The sequence below is a fragment of the Trichomonas vaginalis genome, chromosome III (assembly GCF_026262505.1).
Source record: "Trichomonas vaginalis G3 chromosome III, whole genome shotgun sequence".
NCBI lineage: Eukaryota > Parabasalia > Trichomonadida > Trichomonadidae > Trichomonas > Trichomonas vaginalis.
The window spans coordinates 11,767,020-11,785,329 of record NC_067205.1 but is presented as its reverse complement, the minus strand read 5'-3'; the positions used below and the strand labels follow the sequence as shown (position 1 = coordinate 11,785,329).

At 32.1% G+C, this 18,310-nt stretch overlaps 8 protein-coding genes and 2 pseudogenes across 10 annotated transcripts, besides 2 other annotated features; 8 read left to right on the top strand and 2 right to left on the bottom strand.

Annotated features, from left to right (window-relative positions):
- Positions 1-149: 149 nt before the first annotated feature.
- Positions 150-786: a mobile genetic element.
- A 629-nt stretch (positions 787-1,415) lies between these two features.
- On the top strand, positions 1,416-2,610 carry TVAGG3_0684870 (uncharacterized protein; the record flags this gene model as incomplete). Its single annotated transcript, XM_001306940.1, has 1 exon — positions 1,530-2,495. One exon carries the CDS (start codon positions 1,530-1,532, stop codon positions 2,493-2,495), a length of 966 nt encoding a protein of 321 aa, XP_001306941.1.
- Positions 2,611-2,824: 214 nt separating this feature from the next.
- Positions 2,825-4,249, bottom strand: TVAGG3_0684860 (serine-type endopeptidase protein; the record flags this gene model as incomplete). Its single annotated transcript, XM_001306939.1, has 1 exon — positions 2,825-4,249. The coding sequence occupies one exon, from the start codon at positions 4,247-4,249 to the stop codon at positions 2,825-2,827; it is 1,425 nt and encodes a 474-aa protein (XP_001306940.1).
- Positions 4,250-5,500: 1,251 nt separating this feature from the next.
- Positions 5,501-6,061, bottom strand: TVAGG3_0684850 (uncharacterized protein; the record flags this gene model as incomplete). Its single annotated transcript, XM_001306938.1, has 1 exon — positions 5,598-6,035. One exon carries the CDS (start codon positions 6,033-6,035, stop codon positions 5,598-5,600), a length of 438 nt encoding a protein of 145 aa, XP_001306939.1.
- A 2,304-nt stretch (positions 6,062-8,365) lies between these two features.
- Positions 8,366-18,310: part of a mobile genetic element that runs on past the window's edge.
- On the top strand, positions 9,427-9,748 carry TVAGG3_0684840 (protein of unknown function, DUF4106 family; the record flags this gene model as incomplete). Its single annotated transcript, XM_051242815.1, has 1 exon — positions 9,427-9,748. A coding segment is annotated over one exon (322 nt), but the record flags the coding sequence as incomplete, so codon positions are not given.
- On the top strand, positions 10,128-11,398 carry TVAGG3_0684830 (annotated as a pseudogene). Its single transcript has one exon. A coding segment is annotated over exon 1 (1,271 nt).
- Positions 14,618-15,154, top strand: TVAGG3_0684820 (protein of unknown function, DUF4106 family; the record flags this gene model as incomplete). Its single annotated transcript, XM_051242814.1, has 1 exon — positions 14,618-15,154. The coding sequence occupies one exon, from the start codon at positions 14,618-14,620 to the stop codon at positions 15,152-15,154; it is 537 nt and encodes a 178-aa protein (XP_051089401.1).
- On the top strand, positions 15,563-15,955 carry TVAGG3_0684810 (uncharacterized protein; the record flags this gene model as incomplete). Its single annotated transcript, XM_051242813.1, has 1 exon — positions 15,563-15,955. The coding sequence occupies one exon, from the start codon at positions 15,563-15,565 to the stop codon at positions 15,953-15,955; it is 393 nt and encodes a 130-aa protein (XP_051089400.1).
- Positions 15,984-16,758, top strand: TVAGG3_0684800 (annotated as a pseudogene). Its single transcript has one exon. A coding segment is annotated over exon 1 (775 nt).
- TVAGG3_0684790 (Poxvirus D5 protein-like family) lies at positions 16,867-17,217 on the top strand (the record flags this gene model as incomplete). The annotated part of the gene is made up of 1 exon (XM_051242812.1): positions 16,867-17,217. The coding sequence occupies one exon, from the start codon at positions 16,867-16,869 to the stop codon at positions 17,215-17,217; it is 351 nt and encodes a 116-aa protein (XP_051089399.1).
- Positions 17,882-18,301, top strand: TVAGG3_0684780 (protein of unknown function, DUF4108 family; the record flags this gene model as incomplete). Its single annotated transcript, XM_051242811.1, has 1 exon — positions 17,882-18,301. The coding sequence occupies one exon, from the start codon at positions 17,882-17,884 to the stop codon at positions 18,299-18,301; it is 420 nt and encodes a 139-aa protein (XP_051089398.1).

Genomic DNA, 18,310 nt, shown 5'->3' with positions numbered 1-18,310 from the left:
CTCTTATATAAGCAAATCTTTTTCATTTGTTTTTGTTAATATAAAAACATCAAAATCTACCAATATGAGAAATTAAACCCTGCGAGGCACCAGTCTAGAACTGGCACTTCGCAGGGTTGAATTTCTCTTGACAAAATACAATAATCAAATGCTCCAAAGTTTTCAAATTTTTATTAGGAATAGGAGCCTACAAAGCACTGATTATATATCAGTGCCTAGTAGGCTCCTATTCCTTCTCTAAATGGGAGAAACTTTGTTTGAATAAGATAACATGCGAACAAAGTTTCTCCCATTTAGAGTGGGATTTGGAGGGTGAGAGGCATATAGGCATACTATATACCTCTCACCCTTCAATTCCCTCGGGAAAGTTCGAAAACTCGGTCGCAATCAGATGGAATTGCGACCGAGTTTTCGAACTTTCTATTAGGAATAGGAGCCTACAAAGCACTGATTATATATCAGTGCCTGGTAGGCTCCTATTCCTTCTCTGAAGCTGGGAAATTTTGTCTGAATAAGATAACATGCGAACAAAGTTTCTCCCATTTAGAGTGGGATTTGGAGGGTGAGAGGTACATAGATAGACTATGTATCTCTCACCCTCCAATTCCCTCGGGAAAGTTCGAAAACTTTGGTGCAATCAGCAACGATTGCACCAAAGTTTTTGCGTTTAATTGAAGGAATTGCTCTTTATGATATATACAGTTACAATGCATATATCATAAGGAGCAATTCCTTCCAGATATCTGGCAAACTTGCTCGCAATGGTTCACAATTGCGAACAAGTTTTGTCATTTGTCAAGAGAAATTAAACCCTGCGAAGCGCCAGTTCTAGACTGGTGCCTCGCAGGGTTTAATTTCTCATATTGGTAGTTTTATGTTTTTATATTAACAATAACTCATGAAAAAGATCCGCTTATATAAGAGGAAACTCTCTATCAGAGGTGCTGAATTCATGCATTCGCATCTGATAGAGAGTTTCCTTTTATATAAGCAAATATAAGAGAATCTATTTTTTTTTGGACCGTATTCTCAAATATTGAATACTTATGAAAAGTGTTTTTTTTTAAAAATCTCAGAATATATTTACAATAGTAAAATAAATAAGATATTTAAATTTATTTTTAAATGCTTTTTTTTATATGAGATTCTCAAAAGTTATATCAAAAGTCTGTTTTTTCTAAAATCTAATAGCATAATCTATTTCTCATTTTAAGTACATCTTAATTCATTTTATTTTCTATATTTTTTCAATATTTTTGAGGGAATTGTGTTGCTTCCCCGACGATAAAATTGAGAGGTTTACACAAACATTTCAGATTTATCTATTTATTTTGTAAAGTTCACAATCTTGACTTATAAAATTTCAGAAATTTCCGACAAAATTATTTTTGCGATTAAAAAAATTGACGATTATCGGAAAATTCCCGTTTAAAATATAAATTATATTGCACTCGTGTTATTAACACGATTATTAAAAAAAACTCGAATTCTTTCAAAATTTTCAAGGCTAAAAAATTCATTCTTCAAAAATGATCTCATCTATTCTTCATTTGTTTAGATCAATCGATAGTGGTCTTCCAGTAGATAGTTATATGAAGCATTGTAATAAGACAGAGCCCATCAATATTGGTCCTGGAACGTTGAAGTTATTAGATGAGCACGTCTGTGCGCAAGTGCCTAAAGATACATTCATAACATTTCATATTAGGAATGGTTTTGAGAGATATTACAAGATATTTGCATTCACAAACGTTTCAAAGAAAGAAATTATCATAAATTTGATGGGAAAACAATATTCTTATGCTGTTAGTTATCAGTCACCTGGATTTTTACTTGTTACATCTGAGAAAAACATAGAAATTAGCTACACAGCTTTTGATTTATCAAAATTCGTAAATAAAGAGTCAGAAACCAAATGTTCAAATATAGGATATCTTACTGGTCCATCAAAATATACAATTAATACTAATTTCAATGAAAATATGCTTGACTTTCAAAAGAATGAGAATTGTATCATTTTCTCAATGGAAAATAGTGTGAATTATACTCGGTCGTTACAATCAAGCCCAGATATCTCTAAAAAACTCTTTAATTATGATGGAACCGAGATATCATTACAAGATATTAACAACAATACCGATTTCTTGCTTGCATTCTCATTAACAAAAAATAATAATAACCTCTCGATGGTTTTTGAGTGTGAATTCAATCAATCAGAGAATTATATTTATTCGATCGCTGATAACTCAAATTTCGAGACATTTCTAGTTACTTCTAATGATGACAGTTTATTGAAGTCTTATTTGGTTATCTTTTTGACCCTTGGAGGCTTTATTGCCTTGATAATTATTATTGTTATTTTATGTATATGCTGCGGATGCTGTTCGAAATGTGGACTTGTGAAGATTCCAAAGATCCCAGAGAATCCATCAACTTCTGACGTACTTAACGATATGGATACATCAGCTGCAGACATCGTCACAGTTAATCCATAATTATTTTAGTTTATGTTTATTTTATTTGTGTTCTTATTCTAAATCTGTATTAATTTATTATTTTAAATTTTTCATCCTGATTTCATTGTTAAAAATTGTTAGAACGTAAATTCAAACTATATAAAGAAAAATTTAGCAATAATTAAGATGTATTTACTGGAAATACAAAATAAAATAATGATAAATTATATCTATGAAAGTATCAGTAGTTTGAACTTACTGAATGTCCTAACAATTATATGTAGTATTATGCTTCTATTGCATCGTTATTAAAATGAAATTGTAGGTTAAACAAAGCATAAATTCATAATAAATATATTAAACTTTCATCATTTACACAATGTCAAAGTAACTGTTATTGAAAAAGAAAGTTTTCTTTTGAATTGAGAATTTTTTGTAGGATAGCAAACATTTGCATCTTGATATGCTCCGAGAACAAGCTTTTGATCACATTCCAAGCATTTTTTATCACTTTCACATATTAAACAACCTTTTGGGCATTTTTTGCATTCTCCATTTTCTTCATAGTAGCCCGCTTCACATTCCTCAGTGCAATAGCCATCTATCAATTTATGGCCTTCTTTGCAACTTTTGCATGTTTTGGAATCATCACACTCTATGCAATAAGGGGAACATCTTTCACATCGTTTTTCATATAAAAGATTGCCATTTCTATTTTCATCAACATAAGTCACATAATAGCCTTCTCCACAAGTGTCCACGCATTCATATCCTTTTCGAATGAATGGATACGAACACTTCAAACATGTAAAATTATCATCACAATAGTCACAATTACTTGTGCAACTAAAACATGTAGTATTGATTTGGTAAAAGTGTACAGGACAAGAAACATTACAAATAAAACCGTTATATGTTTGCAAGAGCGAGCGAGATCCGGATTTAGGCATATCTAAAAGCGGTTTATATGGAAAGCATGAACAATCATAATCCGCTATTTTAAATCCAACAAATGTATCTAGTGATTTCAAACTTGTATTGCAGCTAGTACACTTATTACCACATAATGAGTATATCATCATGTTATCTCCTTTATAAGAATGCAAACCATCAACTACAAAAGAAGATAAATACAATCTATAATTCTCATTAACAAAAGAAGTTCCGCTAGTGGAGAGGATATTATAATAAGGAGTGATGCAAGTCCCATTACCACCAATTCCTCCTTTATATCCTCCTCCTCCACCAGAACCCGGATAACAAGTACTATCAGTACCATTTCCTCCGAAACCAGTATCGAGGAAATACATTGAGTCAAAATTTTTGATCCAAGTATTATTCACATATCGATAGTTGTAGCCGATGCCACCACCTGGGGAGCCTCCAAAGTTCATAGCAGCACCTCCTCCACCAGCTGCAACTGCAACAACTTGGCCCCCAAGTTTCAAAATCGTTGAACCTGCACCAGAACCAACACCATTCAAATTAGACGGACTATTTCCGGAATTTCCTCCGTTAGGAAGTCCAAAGTGATTGACTCCGACAGGCCCTGAATGACCATTTCCACCAATTATTATTTCATAAGATTCACTATGCTCAACACGAAATCTATATTTAATATAGGAACCTCTTCCTCCGTGGTTACTTTGGAGGATGCCATCAGAGTATGCATCTCCTCCTGTTCCGCCGTACAAATGAAACTCATAGATTCCTGCAGAGATGTTTCCATTGGTTGATTCATAGAAGTATTTGGTTAAAATACTTCCGCAATGAACAATTAATAATGTTAACATAGATTAATCGTAATCCGTTCGCTTATTAATTCATGGTTTTCAAAGAAAATACAATGGTGAATAAAAAAATGTTTATTGTTTTTCACAAAATATTCTATGAGTTTATAACAAAAAGAACTTTCCTGTTTAGATCATTTAAAACCATGTATTTTAATTGGATGTGTCACATTCCCAAGAGAATGATAAGTAATATGCGTTTATTTTTAAGCTGAAGATGATTTTATCGAAATTCTGTATAAACTGAAAATTCAACAACCATCAATCATAAATGATCGCCATTACTTTAATATCGATACTTAGTTGATATCAATAACAACAAAGTTGAGTTTGTATAAGAAAAAATTAATTTCTGTAGAGTTCAACTGATAATATTTAGTAATGCATCTGTTTTAATCACCTGATAAAAAAGGTATTATTTTTGGGATTCAATTAAATTATTTTTAATATTTGTATGAAATTTAAAGATAACTAAAATGATAAATTTTTAAAAGTTTAAATGATTTAGTTCTTGAGTTAGAAAGCAAAATTCGAGAAATAAGAAAACAGATTATAAATTGAAATGAGAGATTTTTGGGGTATTATTATTGTCGTCTGGCGGTTTTAGACGACAATGCGAATTTTCAAATAATAGGATTTTTAGCCAGATAAAGAGCTACTCCATATATCATGCGTGTTTGCATACTATATACATAGATGGAATTGATGTTCTTCCTTTATTTAGGTACCGAAACATGCTTGAAAAATCTATTTTTTAGACGACAATGATAATTTTGTCACTTTTCCAGACGACAATAATAATTTGTCACCTTTTTAGACGACAATAATAATTTTGTCACTTTTCCCAGACGACAATAAAACATCCTCGAGATTTTTAAAGACCAAATTGTCTGAATATTTTATTGAAATTTTGTGATTATGTCACTTTTCATTCCGAACCAAAGTGCAGAAATTTCAAAGAATATTACTCATATATGATTGTGCCTTAATTTCCAAAATCAAAAGGATTATTTGAGAATTTGTTTTTGATTGAATTAGAGATTCGAAATCATGAATAGGACATTATTTACATTTATCAAAACTGAATTTTGTTTCCAATTTTGAAATTTTTCTGAAACTCAGATTATTTTAAAAATTGTAATACAATCTCATAAATTATTAGTTGCTACTAGCTATGAAATACATTGCTAAACTATAATTTTATAAAAAGATACTATATATTTAATTGAAACTTTGAAATGTAGCCAAATTATACGTAAAATGAAGAAAATCTATTTAAAAACTTTCACATTCCCTAAGAATTGACTAAGTATATTCATATAAACATTTATTAACAAAAGTGGTTGTAATATCAATGAAATCCTCTTGGAACAATATCGATTACATTGGGAATATGATTTGGACCAACTGATTCTAAGTCGGTCATAAAATTGTGCCGATTGGATGTTGGAATTATTGCTGCTCGTATTTCTTGACACGGGTTTTGCTGGCTTTCTATATAATGACTATTTTGTGTTTGATGGTTTACTGCTATTGCTTGATTGACCATAATTTGCTGATCCCTGAGATATAAATCAACTTGAAATCTTGCTTTTCTTCCTTTTTTACGGATTCTGGTTCTTTTAAAGTTTGAAAGATTTGAATCTTCATCATTAAACATCGAATCTTGATAATTATAATCTGCATTATCTACCTCAGGATCTACATCATCTTCATAAACATCTTTCTGAGGATCATACCCATCAACGTCTTTTGGCGATTTCCTTTTTGAATATGGAAATGAAGACATTGATGGATAAAAGAGGATAAGATAAGGAAAGAAAAATGACATTTCTCTGAAATAACTTTTGATATGATTATTTTGATTGGTGTAGCGATTCATATGAGCGTCAATTATTTTAATAAAAGACAAGAATATATTGGAAATAAACGATTATTTAAAGTCAGAATTTTTGTAAAAAATATATGTAAGAATGAATGTGATATCATTTTAGCATTTACCGATTTCTTTTGAATTTTTATTTTTTGTGGTGAAAAAACAGTTATTCGAGATTTTGAATATAATTTCAAAATAATTGAAGAGTATTTTTGAATTTCACGCAGGGATTTATCATTATCTTTATTAGAACATAAGACAAACCAAATTCTAAAATTGGTCGAATTAAGATTTGTGATTTTCAATAGAAAAGAAATTAATTCAAAATACCGAATTACGATGAACTTATCCGGAAGTTTTATTTGTACCTACATAATATTTCAAAATAGTAAGATTATTCAAGTGTCAAGAATTTGAATTCAAAAGTTTTGTATTGTAATTCAGAATAATATACCGATATGTAAGGTGAACTTTGAAAAGTTGATTTATTCTATTTTGGAAATCAGGGTTAGTTAATAATGAGATACTTAGATTATTAAATATTGATAATCATACCTTGAGTTCGTTTTGAAATAAATTAGTAACTTTTTAAGAATTTCATCTCTCTTCTTGAAATAGAGATAGAAAATAGATATGAATGCGTTTTCCTTTATAAAAAAGTTAATTTGAAAATAAAAGTTTTATTTTATAAATTTTTAGCTTCATTTACTCAAGTTATTGTTCATTATCCATTAGATTATTATTATTTTGTAACTTAGGAGATTTTTTCCTTTAAATTTGATGAACAAACAATGTTTTGTTTTTTTGAATTCGTTATGCTATAAATATACATATCATTCATAAATAGATAGATTTTGATTGTTGATAATGCTTTATTTGTCTGAAGGAACAAAAAAAATTGTAAATTTGGTCATTAAAATTGAATATGATTTATCAATGATGAACACTGCTTTATATTCAAGGTCCATAACTAAATTTTAAAGGAAAATTGTTCATGTATTCATAAATCAGTGGCGTAAAAATTTATGATATAAAAAAATTGAGAGAAAAATAATTGGCTCAAAATCTCGTCATTTTAATAATAATTATTTTAGAGAGAGCATTAAAAAAATATGAACAACTGTAAATACAAAATAATCTTTAAAAGTTTAGAAATAAGAATATTCTTTATAAAGCTTAGTTGAAGGTGGGAACATTAAAAAAATTGATCATTGATTTTGAATATTTTGAAATCGGCGGTTTCTTTCTCAAATTATTCAAAATAGTAATAATAAAAAAATGCAATTCTCATTCATTGTTTTTCTTTTACAAATGGTTAAATAGGTAATATGATTCCATTAAGTCGGGTTATATTAATGGTGGTTTCTTTATTATTAAGCAATATTTTCAAATCTGTAATAAATAATTTCAAGAAAAATAAAAATATCGAGCAATTAAAAACAAATTCTTATAACACCATGATGCAAATAAATTGGAATACAATAGTAACGACTTATATAAAAAAATTTAATAAAATTAATTGAAAAACCAAAATAATACAATCCTATTATCATCCTGGAGGTGATGCCTTTAAATTCCAAGACGAAAAAATCAATTTTAATTAATAATTTTTTTTATTGGAAATAACATTATTTTGTCAAAATAATTTTTGCAACACAATTTATTAATTTTATTTCTCCATTTGAATTGAGAAATATCATACAAAATCTCCAAAAACAAATTTCAAAAGGATATTTGCTACATCTTAAGGGTGCACACGAGAGGATCATGTAAACTTCAGAATTTAGAACCTTATTTTTAGGCATTATCTTGGCTACCTATTTAGGCTCGAAAAGCAAAAAATATCAAAAAATACAACTTGAGTCCATTATGACCCTTTCATGGAGGTAGTTTTTATCCGCTAGTATTTTCCCTTTGAATCTCTTTACAATTCGAAATCAAATTCAAACCTCAGTAGAAGAAAGGAAGAATCGACTTACTACGGTTGTAATACGAATAAATACATATATTTAATTATTTTTATTTACATAATAATTGTTTGAAGCTCATATTCCAACAAATTTTTAAATAAAAACATTAAAATGTTGAAAATGTTCATATATTTTAATAGGGTTTTGGCACTTTATTGAGGAATTACTACATACATAGTCGAACTGAACTTGGTATTTTGAAATTTAAATTATTTATCAAAATTAAAATTTAACTTGAAATTTATAATTATTTAGTCATATTTTGCATAATTCAAAAAAAAAAAAAAAAAAAAAAAAAAAAGGTAGTGGGGCTTCCAGGCACTTCGTGCCCTCTAGCCCCGAAGATGTTTAGAATATGAGAGAGGTCCTATAAACCGGAGAAAGTGTCATATAAACATCTGTCATTTTACTCAGAATTTTCATGAAATTTACACCAAAAATATATTTTAGGGTAGAAGGGTATATCTAACCTCTTTTCTAACCTCTTTTCTACCCTCTTGAATTTTCATGAAATTTACACCAAAAATATATTTTAGGGTAGAAGGGTATATCTAACCTCTTTTCTAACCTCTTTTCTACCCTCTTGAATTTTCATGAAATTTACACCAAAAATATATTTTAGGGTAGAAGGGTATATCTAACCTCTTTTCTAACCTCTTTTCTACCCTCTTGAATTTTCATGAAATTTACACCAAAAATATATTTTAGGGTAGAAGGGTATATCTAACCTCTTTTCTAACCTCTTTTCTACCCTCTTGAATTTTCATGAAATTTACACCAAAAATATATTTTAGGGTAGAAGGGTATATCTAACCTCTTTTCTAACCTCTTGAATTTTCATGAAATTTACACCAAAAATATATTTTAGGGTAGAAGGGTATATCTAACCTCTTTTCTAACCTCTTGAATTTTCATGAAATTTACACCAAAAATATATTTTAGGGTAGAAGGGTATATCTAACCTCTTTCTAACCTCTTGAATTTTCATGAAATTTACACCAAAAATATACTACTAGGGTCATTTACGAAGAAATCTCAACAAAGTCTTTACGATGAAGTCTTGACAAAGTCTTTACGAAGAAGTCTCAACAAAGTCTTTACGAAGAAGTCTCAACAAAGTCTTTACGAAGAAGTCTTAACAAAGTCTTTACGAAGAAATTCATGAAAATTCAAGAGGGTAGAAAAGAGGTTAGAAAAGAGGTTAGATATACCCTTCTACCCTAAAATATATTTTTGGGTCATTTACACTCATTTACGAAGAAATCTCAACAAAGTCTTTACGAAGAAGTCACAATAAAACATCTGTCAAAAGCCGCTTTTTAACTTCACTTAAAATGCCACGTAAGCTACGTAAGAATATACGTAAGAGGAAGAGAGCATTGAAACATCCAATAGTAAGACTAACACCACAACAACAGTTGCAACAACAAATGATGAATGACCCCACTATGTTGCAACAAATGTCAAGCAATCCTATGCTTTTAAACCGAGTTCTTGGTGCACAGAGTGGAGGTTTAAGAGCGGCACTTTTAGCGAAAATGGCAGGCTATGGTGGAGCTGCAGACGGAACAGCCTATAACCCTCAAAGTCAAATGAATTTGAGTTCACTCAAAAATCAAATAACAGATGTCAAAAAGTCAAACATAGACATACAGAAGCAAATAAGTGAAAACGAAAAGAAACTAGAATATGACAGACACACAAAGAAACTAAATGAGTTAAACGTAGAGAAAAAGAAGAAAGAAGAACAACTGAAAGAACTAAGTACAGAGGAATATGCAAAAAAAGTGTCAGAAAAAGCAGCAGAAGTAGCAAAAATGGAACAAGATGTCATAAATTTGAAAAACCATACTACTCAATATAAAATACTGAAAGATGAAGAGATAAAACAAAAAGCCCTGAAGACATATATGGATAGCGATGAGTATAAAAAAGAAGTTGAAGCAAATGTAAAGGCAGAAAACTTTTACAGTTGCAAAACCAAACCGTACAGTATGAAAACTTAGCACAAGAAAGTAAAAATAACGACGCGGCTATGCAAAAGGCAATGAAAAGCGCAGAATATATAAAAGCTAACAATGACTGGTTAGATGCCCAAGCCAACGCTAAAGCAGCCAACTCATAGGGTCAATAAGGACAAAAATACAAGCGGATGAAGACAGTTCAAATGAAGCTTTAACGAATGCTGACTTTAAGAACGCCTTCGAAGCTCTTCATAGTAAGGTGAAACAAGTGAACGACTTCTCATCTGGAAAGAAACTGAAGTCTGAAGGTTTCGACAAAGAGTTAAAAGAAGTAGCACAAAATATGACGAAAATAACAGATGCAGCAACGAGACAGGCAGTTCAAAGTGCCTATGACGCCGTTAGAGCAACTGTTGTGAAAAGTCAAGAAAAAAGAGTTACAACAGACCAAAACAGACCTAGTAAATGCTTTCTTAAAAACGAAAAGTCAGGTAGGACATTACGCTGCAGATGGAACATATGTGCCAGCTGGTGGAACTTATATACCACCAAACCCTCCAAGAGAAGCACCTGCACCAGGACTACTAAAACATTTACATCGTCACATGGACATAGACACAGGCATGCACCAAAACCAACACAACAACCAACACAACAACCAGCACAACAACCACCTCCACAACCAACACAACAACAACAAAACCAGCACAGCAACAACCACAAACAGAGCAAGGACATAAAAGAAGTAGAGAACAAGGAAACCAAGAATTCTTAAAAATGCTTAAAGAAGAGTGTGGTTTCCCAGATACTGTTGACTTTAGTGACAGATATAAAGAAGCTATTAGAAAGTTCAAGGAAGGAAAACTGACCGAACCTATTTAGCTTTATGGCTCAGCACCAAAACGGATTATCTCAAACCTGGAAATACAAGCTCGCTAAGGGATATGATTTAATAGCATATCATCCAAATGACATGGATGAATTTACTCCGAGATATTTGATGTCAGAGCTAAATGACAATTCAACTTTCGTCATGAAACGCGTAAAAAAATAGAGACGGAAACGAAAGAACAAAAGCTTATGAATGCGGATGACGTAGATAGGGAAATTGTTGAAAACGGTCTCGGAATATATGAAATGCCAGCAGATGAGGTACAAGAAACTCCACAGGAAGAAGTTCAGATACAACCAGACATGGAAGAAATAGTTCAGCAACAACAGCTAGAAGAGCCTGAAGGAAACGAACAAGCCCCTCCTTTGGAAACTAACTTCACAGAACTAGATGAAGATTTGGAACAGCCGAAAAATCTTGACCCTCAACAAGAGTATGCGGAGAATATGGAATATTTCCAAGAGTCTAAAAAAATTCGGCTGACATAGTAGAAGAATATCGAAAATGTTCGCCGACATACAAAAGACTCCAACATCAGATGAAAATATTCAGCAAAGAATGGAAGAACTGAAAGAAAATGTACGCAAATACAACAATCCTTTTTACTTACGAGCATTTAACGTTCAATCTTCGGATGAACTCGGTGAAAATAAAAGGTTAAATTTCAAGAAAACATATAGAAATGAAACATTGTTTAAAGTTCATTCAGAACCTAACCAAGATGGAAACAAACCTACTTTTGTTTCTGCAGACGATGGAATACAATGAGATGGGGTCATAAAGCTAATCCGGATAGGTGGTTCATAAACTTACAACCTCAATTCCAAGAAGTTGTAGACGCAATGGAAGCGAATGGTGAACGAGATATAGCTGGTATTTTCAGCGCGGCTTTATGCCATTGAAAGATATGAAACATGCAGATATTTTGGACCAGTATGAAATGAACATGGCTGATGGAAATATAACACCTGACGTTCTAGAACATTTATCTCAAAGAACTACACAGAACCATAGAGATGGTATATTTGGTGAAGAGTTTAGAAAGAAAGTTAGGGAGAGCGAAGGAAGAGAACCTATTGTACATGACCTTGCAAACGAAAGTTTACAAAATGTCATAAAAACTTACTTTGCAGACAATGAACTGAGAAGGGATGAATATTTAAGAAAACTCAAATGGACAGTACCAGATGAAATGTTAGTATTGAAAAACATGTTCCTTGACAAAATAAAACCAACTACAGAAATAAACGACGCAAGACTGAAAGATTGGGTAGAAGCTTTCCCATTCACAAAAGATATAGTTGGTAACATGGAAAGAAAACCAGAATGGCTACAAAAACATATATTTGGAAACGAGCATATTCCATATGGACAGGCACTGTTTGAAAGAGCTTGAACCGGAAACTCAGGAAAGAGTCATGCAAACAATACGCGAAGACTCAAATACAGACTATGACAAACTCTTTCTAGGATATAGGTTACCTGAGATGGGCGACCAGAGCCAAAAGGCAAAAAGGACATGGGAAATTTGCAACATACTAGATGAACATAATGCAAAGATGCAACAACTTCAAGCAGAGGGCAATGAAGGAAAAGAAGAGTTAAAAACTCAGTCAGGAAGAAAGTAAAGCTTGGTCCACGTGGGTTCTATTATGACACATAAACCCAACTATTCTATATTTTTACCCATATGAAATGTACGCCGCTCAGAATATAACGCCAACAGTTTTGGATGCTATGAATGGAAATGTTTCCGAATGGTATAAACGAATGCGACAATGCCATTAGAAGGTCAGAAATAGTTCCTGGAACTTACGAATATACAACTGCTGTTTCTTATGGAAACGTAGGTGAGTTTGGAGAAGGTTCTTCAACAACAGTAGATATTGCTTGCGACAGGTTTCATATTATTTCTATTGACAACTCTTTCTTATACGTGGAACAAGACATTGAAATAAAACCTTCTGCCAAGTTGTCTGACAAGAAAGGTTGCAATGGAATTTTCTATGTCGGATACCAATATGCTCCAGAAGTTTTCAATGGGATATAAGATATATTCTAACTCTGACTTAGTTCAAACAGTAACATGGGCAAACTATGAATGGTTCGCTTTGAGAAACTCAGTACAACCACAAGCTAGAGAACAAACAGACCAGTATGCAACTATTGAGAAAATAAGAAGACTTGACCCTAACGTTCCAGGAGTTTATGTTTAACCTTTCTGGTTCAGATGGAAATGCTGTCACTAAAGTAAAACTGAAACTTAGAGTTCCTTTGTCATCTTTCCTCATCTTCAGTTTTTAAGATACTTGCCAAACTGGGCGGGAAAAATTTCTATCGAACTTACTCCAAGCAAAAATAACTTGTCATTGCACCAACACAAGACCCATTCACTCTTACTGTAGCTGGAACTGGTGGAGCCAAGTTCTGTGACTTTTGCCAAAGACAAAGTTGACTTAGACTTTGGTTTCTCAAACTTCAACACTGAAGTAAACTATTATTTCAATGCTGCTGGAACTGCTTGGGACCCAGTTAAGTTCACATGCGAAAAATTTGAATGCAAGAGAATAGAAAGCAGACTTGCAGTCTATATGTTGGACCAGATATTTCAAATGCTTTAGCTGCCAAATATTGCAGTTCCACTTATGTTCCCTATACACCAAATATCTGTCAAAGACTTTGCAGGTGAAGTTGGAAACCAAAGTGCTGACCCAGGTGCAAGAACAGATATTGCTTTAACAACTGCAATGAAACATGCAGATACTATGTTTGTTCTTTTCAGACGAACTATAAATGACTATTCTTGTTTCTAAACCCCGGTATTAAATATCATATAAACATAGATGGCAAATACTATCCAAGAGAAGAATATTCCACAGTTGAAGATATGAGGTCATACAACTTGACATTAGATGCTATGAACTTTAACAACAACTTCACAACAACCATTAACCTGAAATGCAAAGTTCTATTATGCCATATGTGAAAGTATGGACCCATACAGGAGCTCAAAAACTCAATATACAAATGGAGACCGTTCAAACTTTTGGCTTGGCATTCCATTTGCTGACTCAGAAGACTTTATGGTGGTATTTCAACTGTTGGTACAGTTCAAATACAATATACTGGTGACAGAGACGGTCCAGATGAATTGAAAGCAAAGAAGTTAAAAAACCGAATAGCACTTTTCACGGAAGATGCTCTTTTGAAGATTCGTTCGATGAAACCTGCTGGGGCTCCTCAGATTGGTATAACGACAGCTTCCATCGAGCAGATTTTGGCAGCAGGTCAGTAAGTTGTTCTTGAACTGACTTCTCTCCGTCAAATATTGACAGTACGCCAGTTTTGACATAATATTGTATTATAAACTTACCTTTAGAAATATCTGTAAGTTTTGTTGTTATATTTTGTCAACGTCAAGAACTTTCACCATTCAGTTATACCAACTTTCTTTGCTTTATGAAAATATTTTGGTTCAGCAAAGACTGCTATTCTATAACATTTTCCATTGTTTGTGTAAAGAACTATTCTGTCAATGTATTTGTATTGTTTGTGAGTATAAACTTTGTTCTGCTTCAATTCGAAGAGATACTCAAATACGTCCATCTTTTTATTCTAAGTAAAATGTCATTTCCGAAAAATAGAAGCGTAAGTGTTTCAAAAGGTTTAATGGCGATGGCAGATGTGAAGTTAAATTCACCAACTCAAACAAACAGTCAAAGTGTTGTTGTCAATGTCAAAGACAGAGATGTTGAAGTGGGGAAACCATACGAAGACCAAGATGGTATAACAATAGTTCCTGTAAAAGAACAACCAACATACCCTGAAGTTAGCAGAGACTTAAGTTCTGTTGCAGATATTCGAAACGACTACCAACAACTTAAAGACAAACTTAAAACTCAGGAGAAGATTTGTCAGGCTTTGGGTATAATGTTAAACTTGGTTGAGCACAACCCTGTAAAAGTGAACTCATATGTCATCGCACCTCATGAAGTTTTGAAAGAACTATTGAAACTTTTGACAGAGGCAGACGATATAAACATCAAAGAAATAGAACCCGACATTAGTTGCTGTGGTGTTTCATATAATGCCATTGACAAGATATACGTTATGAAAGGAGGTGAAACGTTGAATTTAAAATATAGTTTCCCAGACGTTATAAAAATATTTGACGACCACAACATTTCATTAAAATTTATTTGCTAAGTAAATGGCAGAAGACATAATGGTTTATACTATTACGACTAAAAACCCTGAGTCATATAATTCTATAACAACAAACTTACAAAGTCCTCAAGGACGATATTGTAAACTAACCTTAAACACAATGACGATAAAGCCTGTTTTGCTCTTTTGACACCAGAAGACTTTATTGTTGTGAATGGTAAAAAATACTCCTTTGAAGATACTTACTCAGATATACCACCAACAGGTTTTGTTGACTTATTTAATACTTTACGTACGAGTGTAACATGTGCTGCAACTAGAGCAGGTTTCATTATGTTTGGATGTCCGACTGAGTTTACTATAAACGATATGAGCTATAATACAAAACTTATATCTGGTTTTTACTACCAACAGTTTCCTATAACAGGAAAAGGTGTCATACAAGGAATGTCTATTCCATTGACATTAAGCACACCAATCTTATATATTGTTTCAAACTTAGGTTCAAAGTGTTATTCGAATGTCGACAGAAACTATTATGACCAAAAGATACTTATGCGTATAAACAATACTTTCTCTGCTGGTTTGCCTATTGTTCATTCGAATGCAGAATTTTCAACCTTAGTGAACTCAAACACTTTGGCAAGTATAACGTTGACATTAGTTGACGCAAACTTTGTTCCTGTAAAACTTTTATGTCCTATGTATTTGTCAATGACGGCAGAAAGTTTCGAATTGGAAGATGCAACTGGTGAAAGTATTGTACTACAAGAACAACTTCAACAACAAATAGCTCAAGAACAACAAATGCAACAAATGCAACAACAAAGTCAAGAATAAAAAAAATATTTTTTTTATTTTTATAAAAATGTACAGAATAGATGTTTCAGATTTTTATGACTTCCAAGCATTCAGAAATATGTGTCCATTTCGAGACTATAACAAAGCAGTCGAGAATTTGAAACGTTTAGTCATTTATGTCGACTCTGCCCCAGAATGTTATGTTATGAAAGAATGGGATGTTGTCTTTAACAAACCAAGAGCAACAATAGTTTCAGAACAAGAATGTAGACAGAAACTTAAGAAAATAAAAGTTGTACAAGTTGGAATGAAGATGTTAGATGCTTGGGATATCTTATTGTCAAAGTTAGAAGATTTTTCAGTTCGAGGTATAAAGTTCTATACACCTTCTCCAAACTTCTATTCTATCTTCACTGGATATAAAATGAACAAGTAGAATGGAAAAAAATATTATAGAAGCTTGGTTAGACCATGTCAAAGAAATTATATGCAATGGAAACGAAAAGGTTTATGAGTATATCTTATGTTGGTTTGCAAACATCTTACAACATCCAAGTGCTAAGAATGAAACTGCTCTCATTATAATTGGAAAACAAGGAACTGGTAAGAACACATTCTTTACAGATATCTTATGCAAACTGTTAGAAGGTTATTCGAATCCGAATATGACAAACTTAGAAAACATCTGTGGCAAGTTTAACTCCTCAATAGAGAATATGAAACTTATAGTTTGCAATGAACTTCAAAGTATAGATACAACAAAAGTTTTGAACTCAGATGCTTTGAAGAGTCTTATAACAGACAAAGTTGGAGTTGTTGAAAGAAAGTATAAAGACCAAAGAGTTTGTGAAAATGTTGCAAACTTCATTATGGTTTCAAACAATGTTGTTCCGATGAAGTTAGAAAGTTCTGACAGAAGATATGTAGTTGTCAGAACGTCAGATTCTCATATGCAAGATACAGAATATTTTGACGACTTAGCAGAAACTTTGACATCTGACTTTTACAACCACTTGTTCTCATATTTCATGACATTAGATATTTCTAAGTTCAATCCAAGACAAATTCCACATACCGAAGAAAGACAAACATTGTTAGAAGCAAACAAGAGTGTATATGAACTGTTTATAGATGAGACTAACTTTGAGTGTTTAGATGAAAGGTCATTGTACGATTCGTATAAACAATATTGTCAAGAATATGGTTATATGACAGCGTCTAAACGAACATTCTTGGCAAATGTCAAAAGTCTTTTAGATGTTCAGAACGGCGTATATACAAAGAAAAATTTTTCTGAGTAAATTTAAAAAAAAATCTTTTTTTATTTTATTTGAAATGTACGCCGAGTTTGTTGGAAAAGACCGTTGGGAAACTTGTTTGTTAGATGAGAAATATGAAATTCACTGTTGTGAGTCATTTGAAGTCAGAAACAAAAAGACAAAAAGAGTTTTAAGCGGATGGGAGCAAAATAACGGATATGCTAGGATGAATCTGGGTGGAAAATGCTATTTAAAACATGTTGTCATTGCAACTCATTTTATACCGAACCCTAACAATTTACCTTTTGTAGACCATATAAACCATATAAGAAACGACAATAGACTTGAAAATTTACGTTGGGTTACTCGTTCTGAAAACAATAAGAACAAAAGCAAATTTAGAGATATTGTATTCGAATTTGTCGACGAACTAGAAGATGAAGCAATTGAAATTACAGACTATGGTAAGCATACGTTTGAGTTTTACTACTATAGCGAAGAACAAGACTCTTTCTACTTTTATACCGGCGTAAACTATAGAAAATTACAAGTATATTTTACTAAGGATGGCTGTGCTCATGTAAACGCTAGAGATACAGATGGAAAATGCGTTAGACTATTTCTTAACAAATTCAAGAAGCTATATGGCATACCATTTTAAAACGTTTTTTTTTAAAAAAAATATTTTTTTATCCGATAGAAAAAGATGGCAAAATTCATCTCAGTAAACAAGTACATGACAGAAGTCAAAGAAGAACTAGACCCATTCGCTTATTTGAATGTTTACTTCTACAATTTTGAAAAGTCTACATTTGACAAAATTTGGAACATTGCACCAGTTAAGTTTGCTGTTGTTAGAAAAAGTGGTGCAACTTTTGAAGACTTAGACATAGAAGGTTTGTTAGCAGTCAAAGAAAATTTTGACAGAAGGTTCTCAAACCTTAAAGAAGGTAAAGCATACAAACTTGTTATACCTTATGAACCAAAGAAGACAGACGACTATGAATATTATGAGTCTAAGATAGTTGAAGTTCAAGGTAAATTGGGTAAAAAGATTTTAGAGTCTAAGCCAGTGTTTGCCCCTAAAGAGGAAGAGAACATTGACATTGACCCAGAAATGTTCTAAAAATAAAAT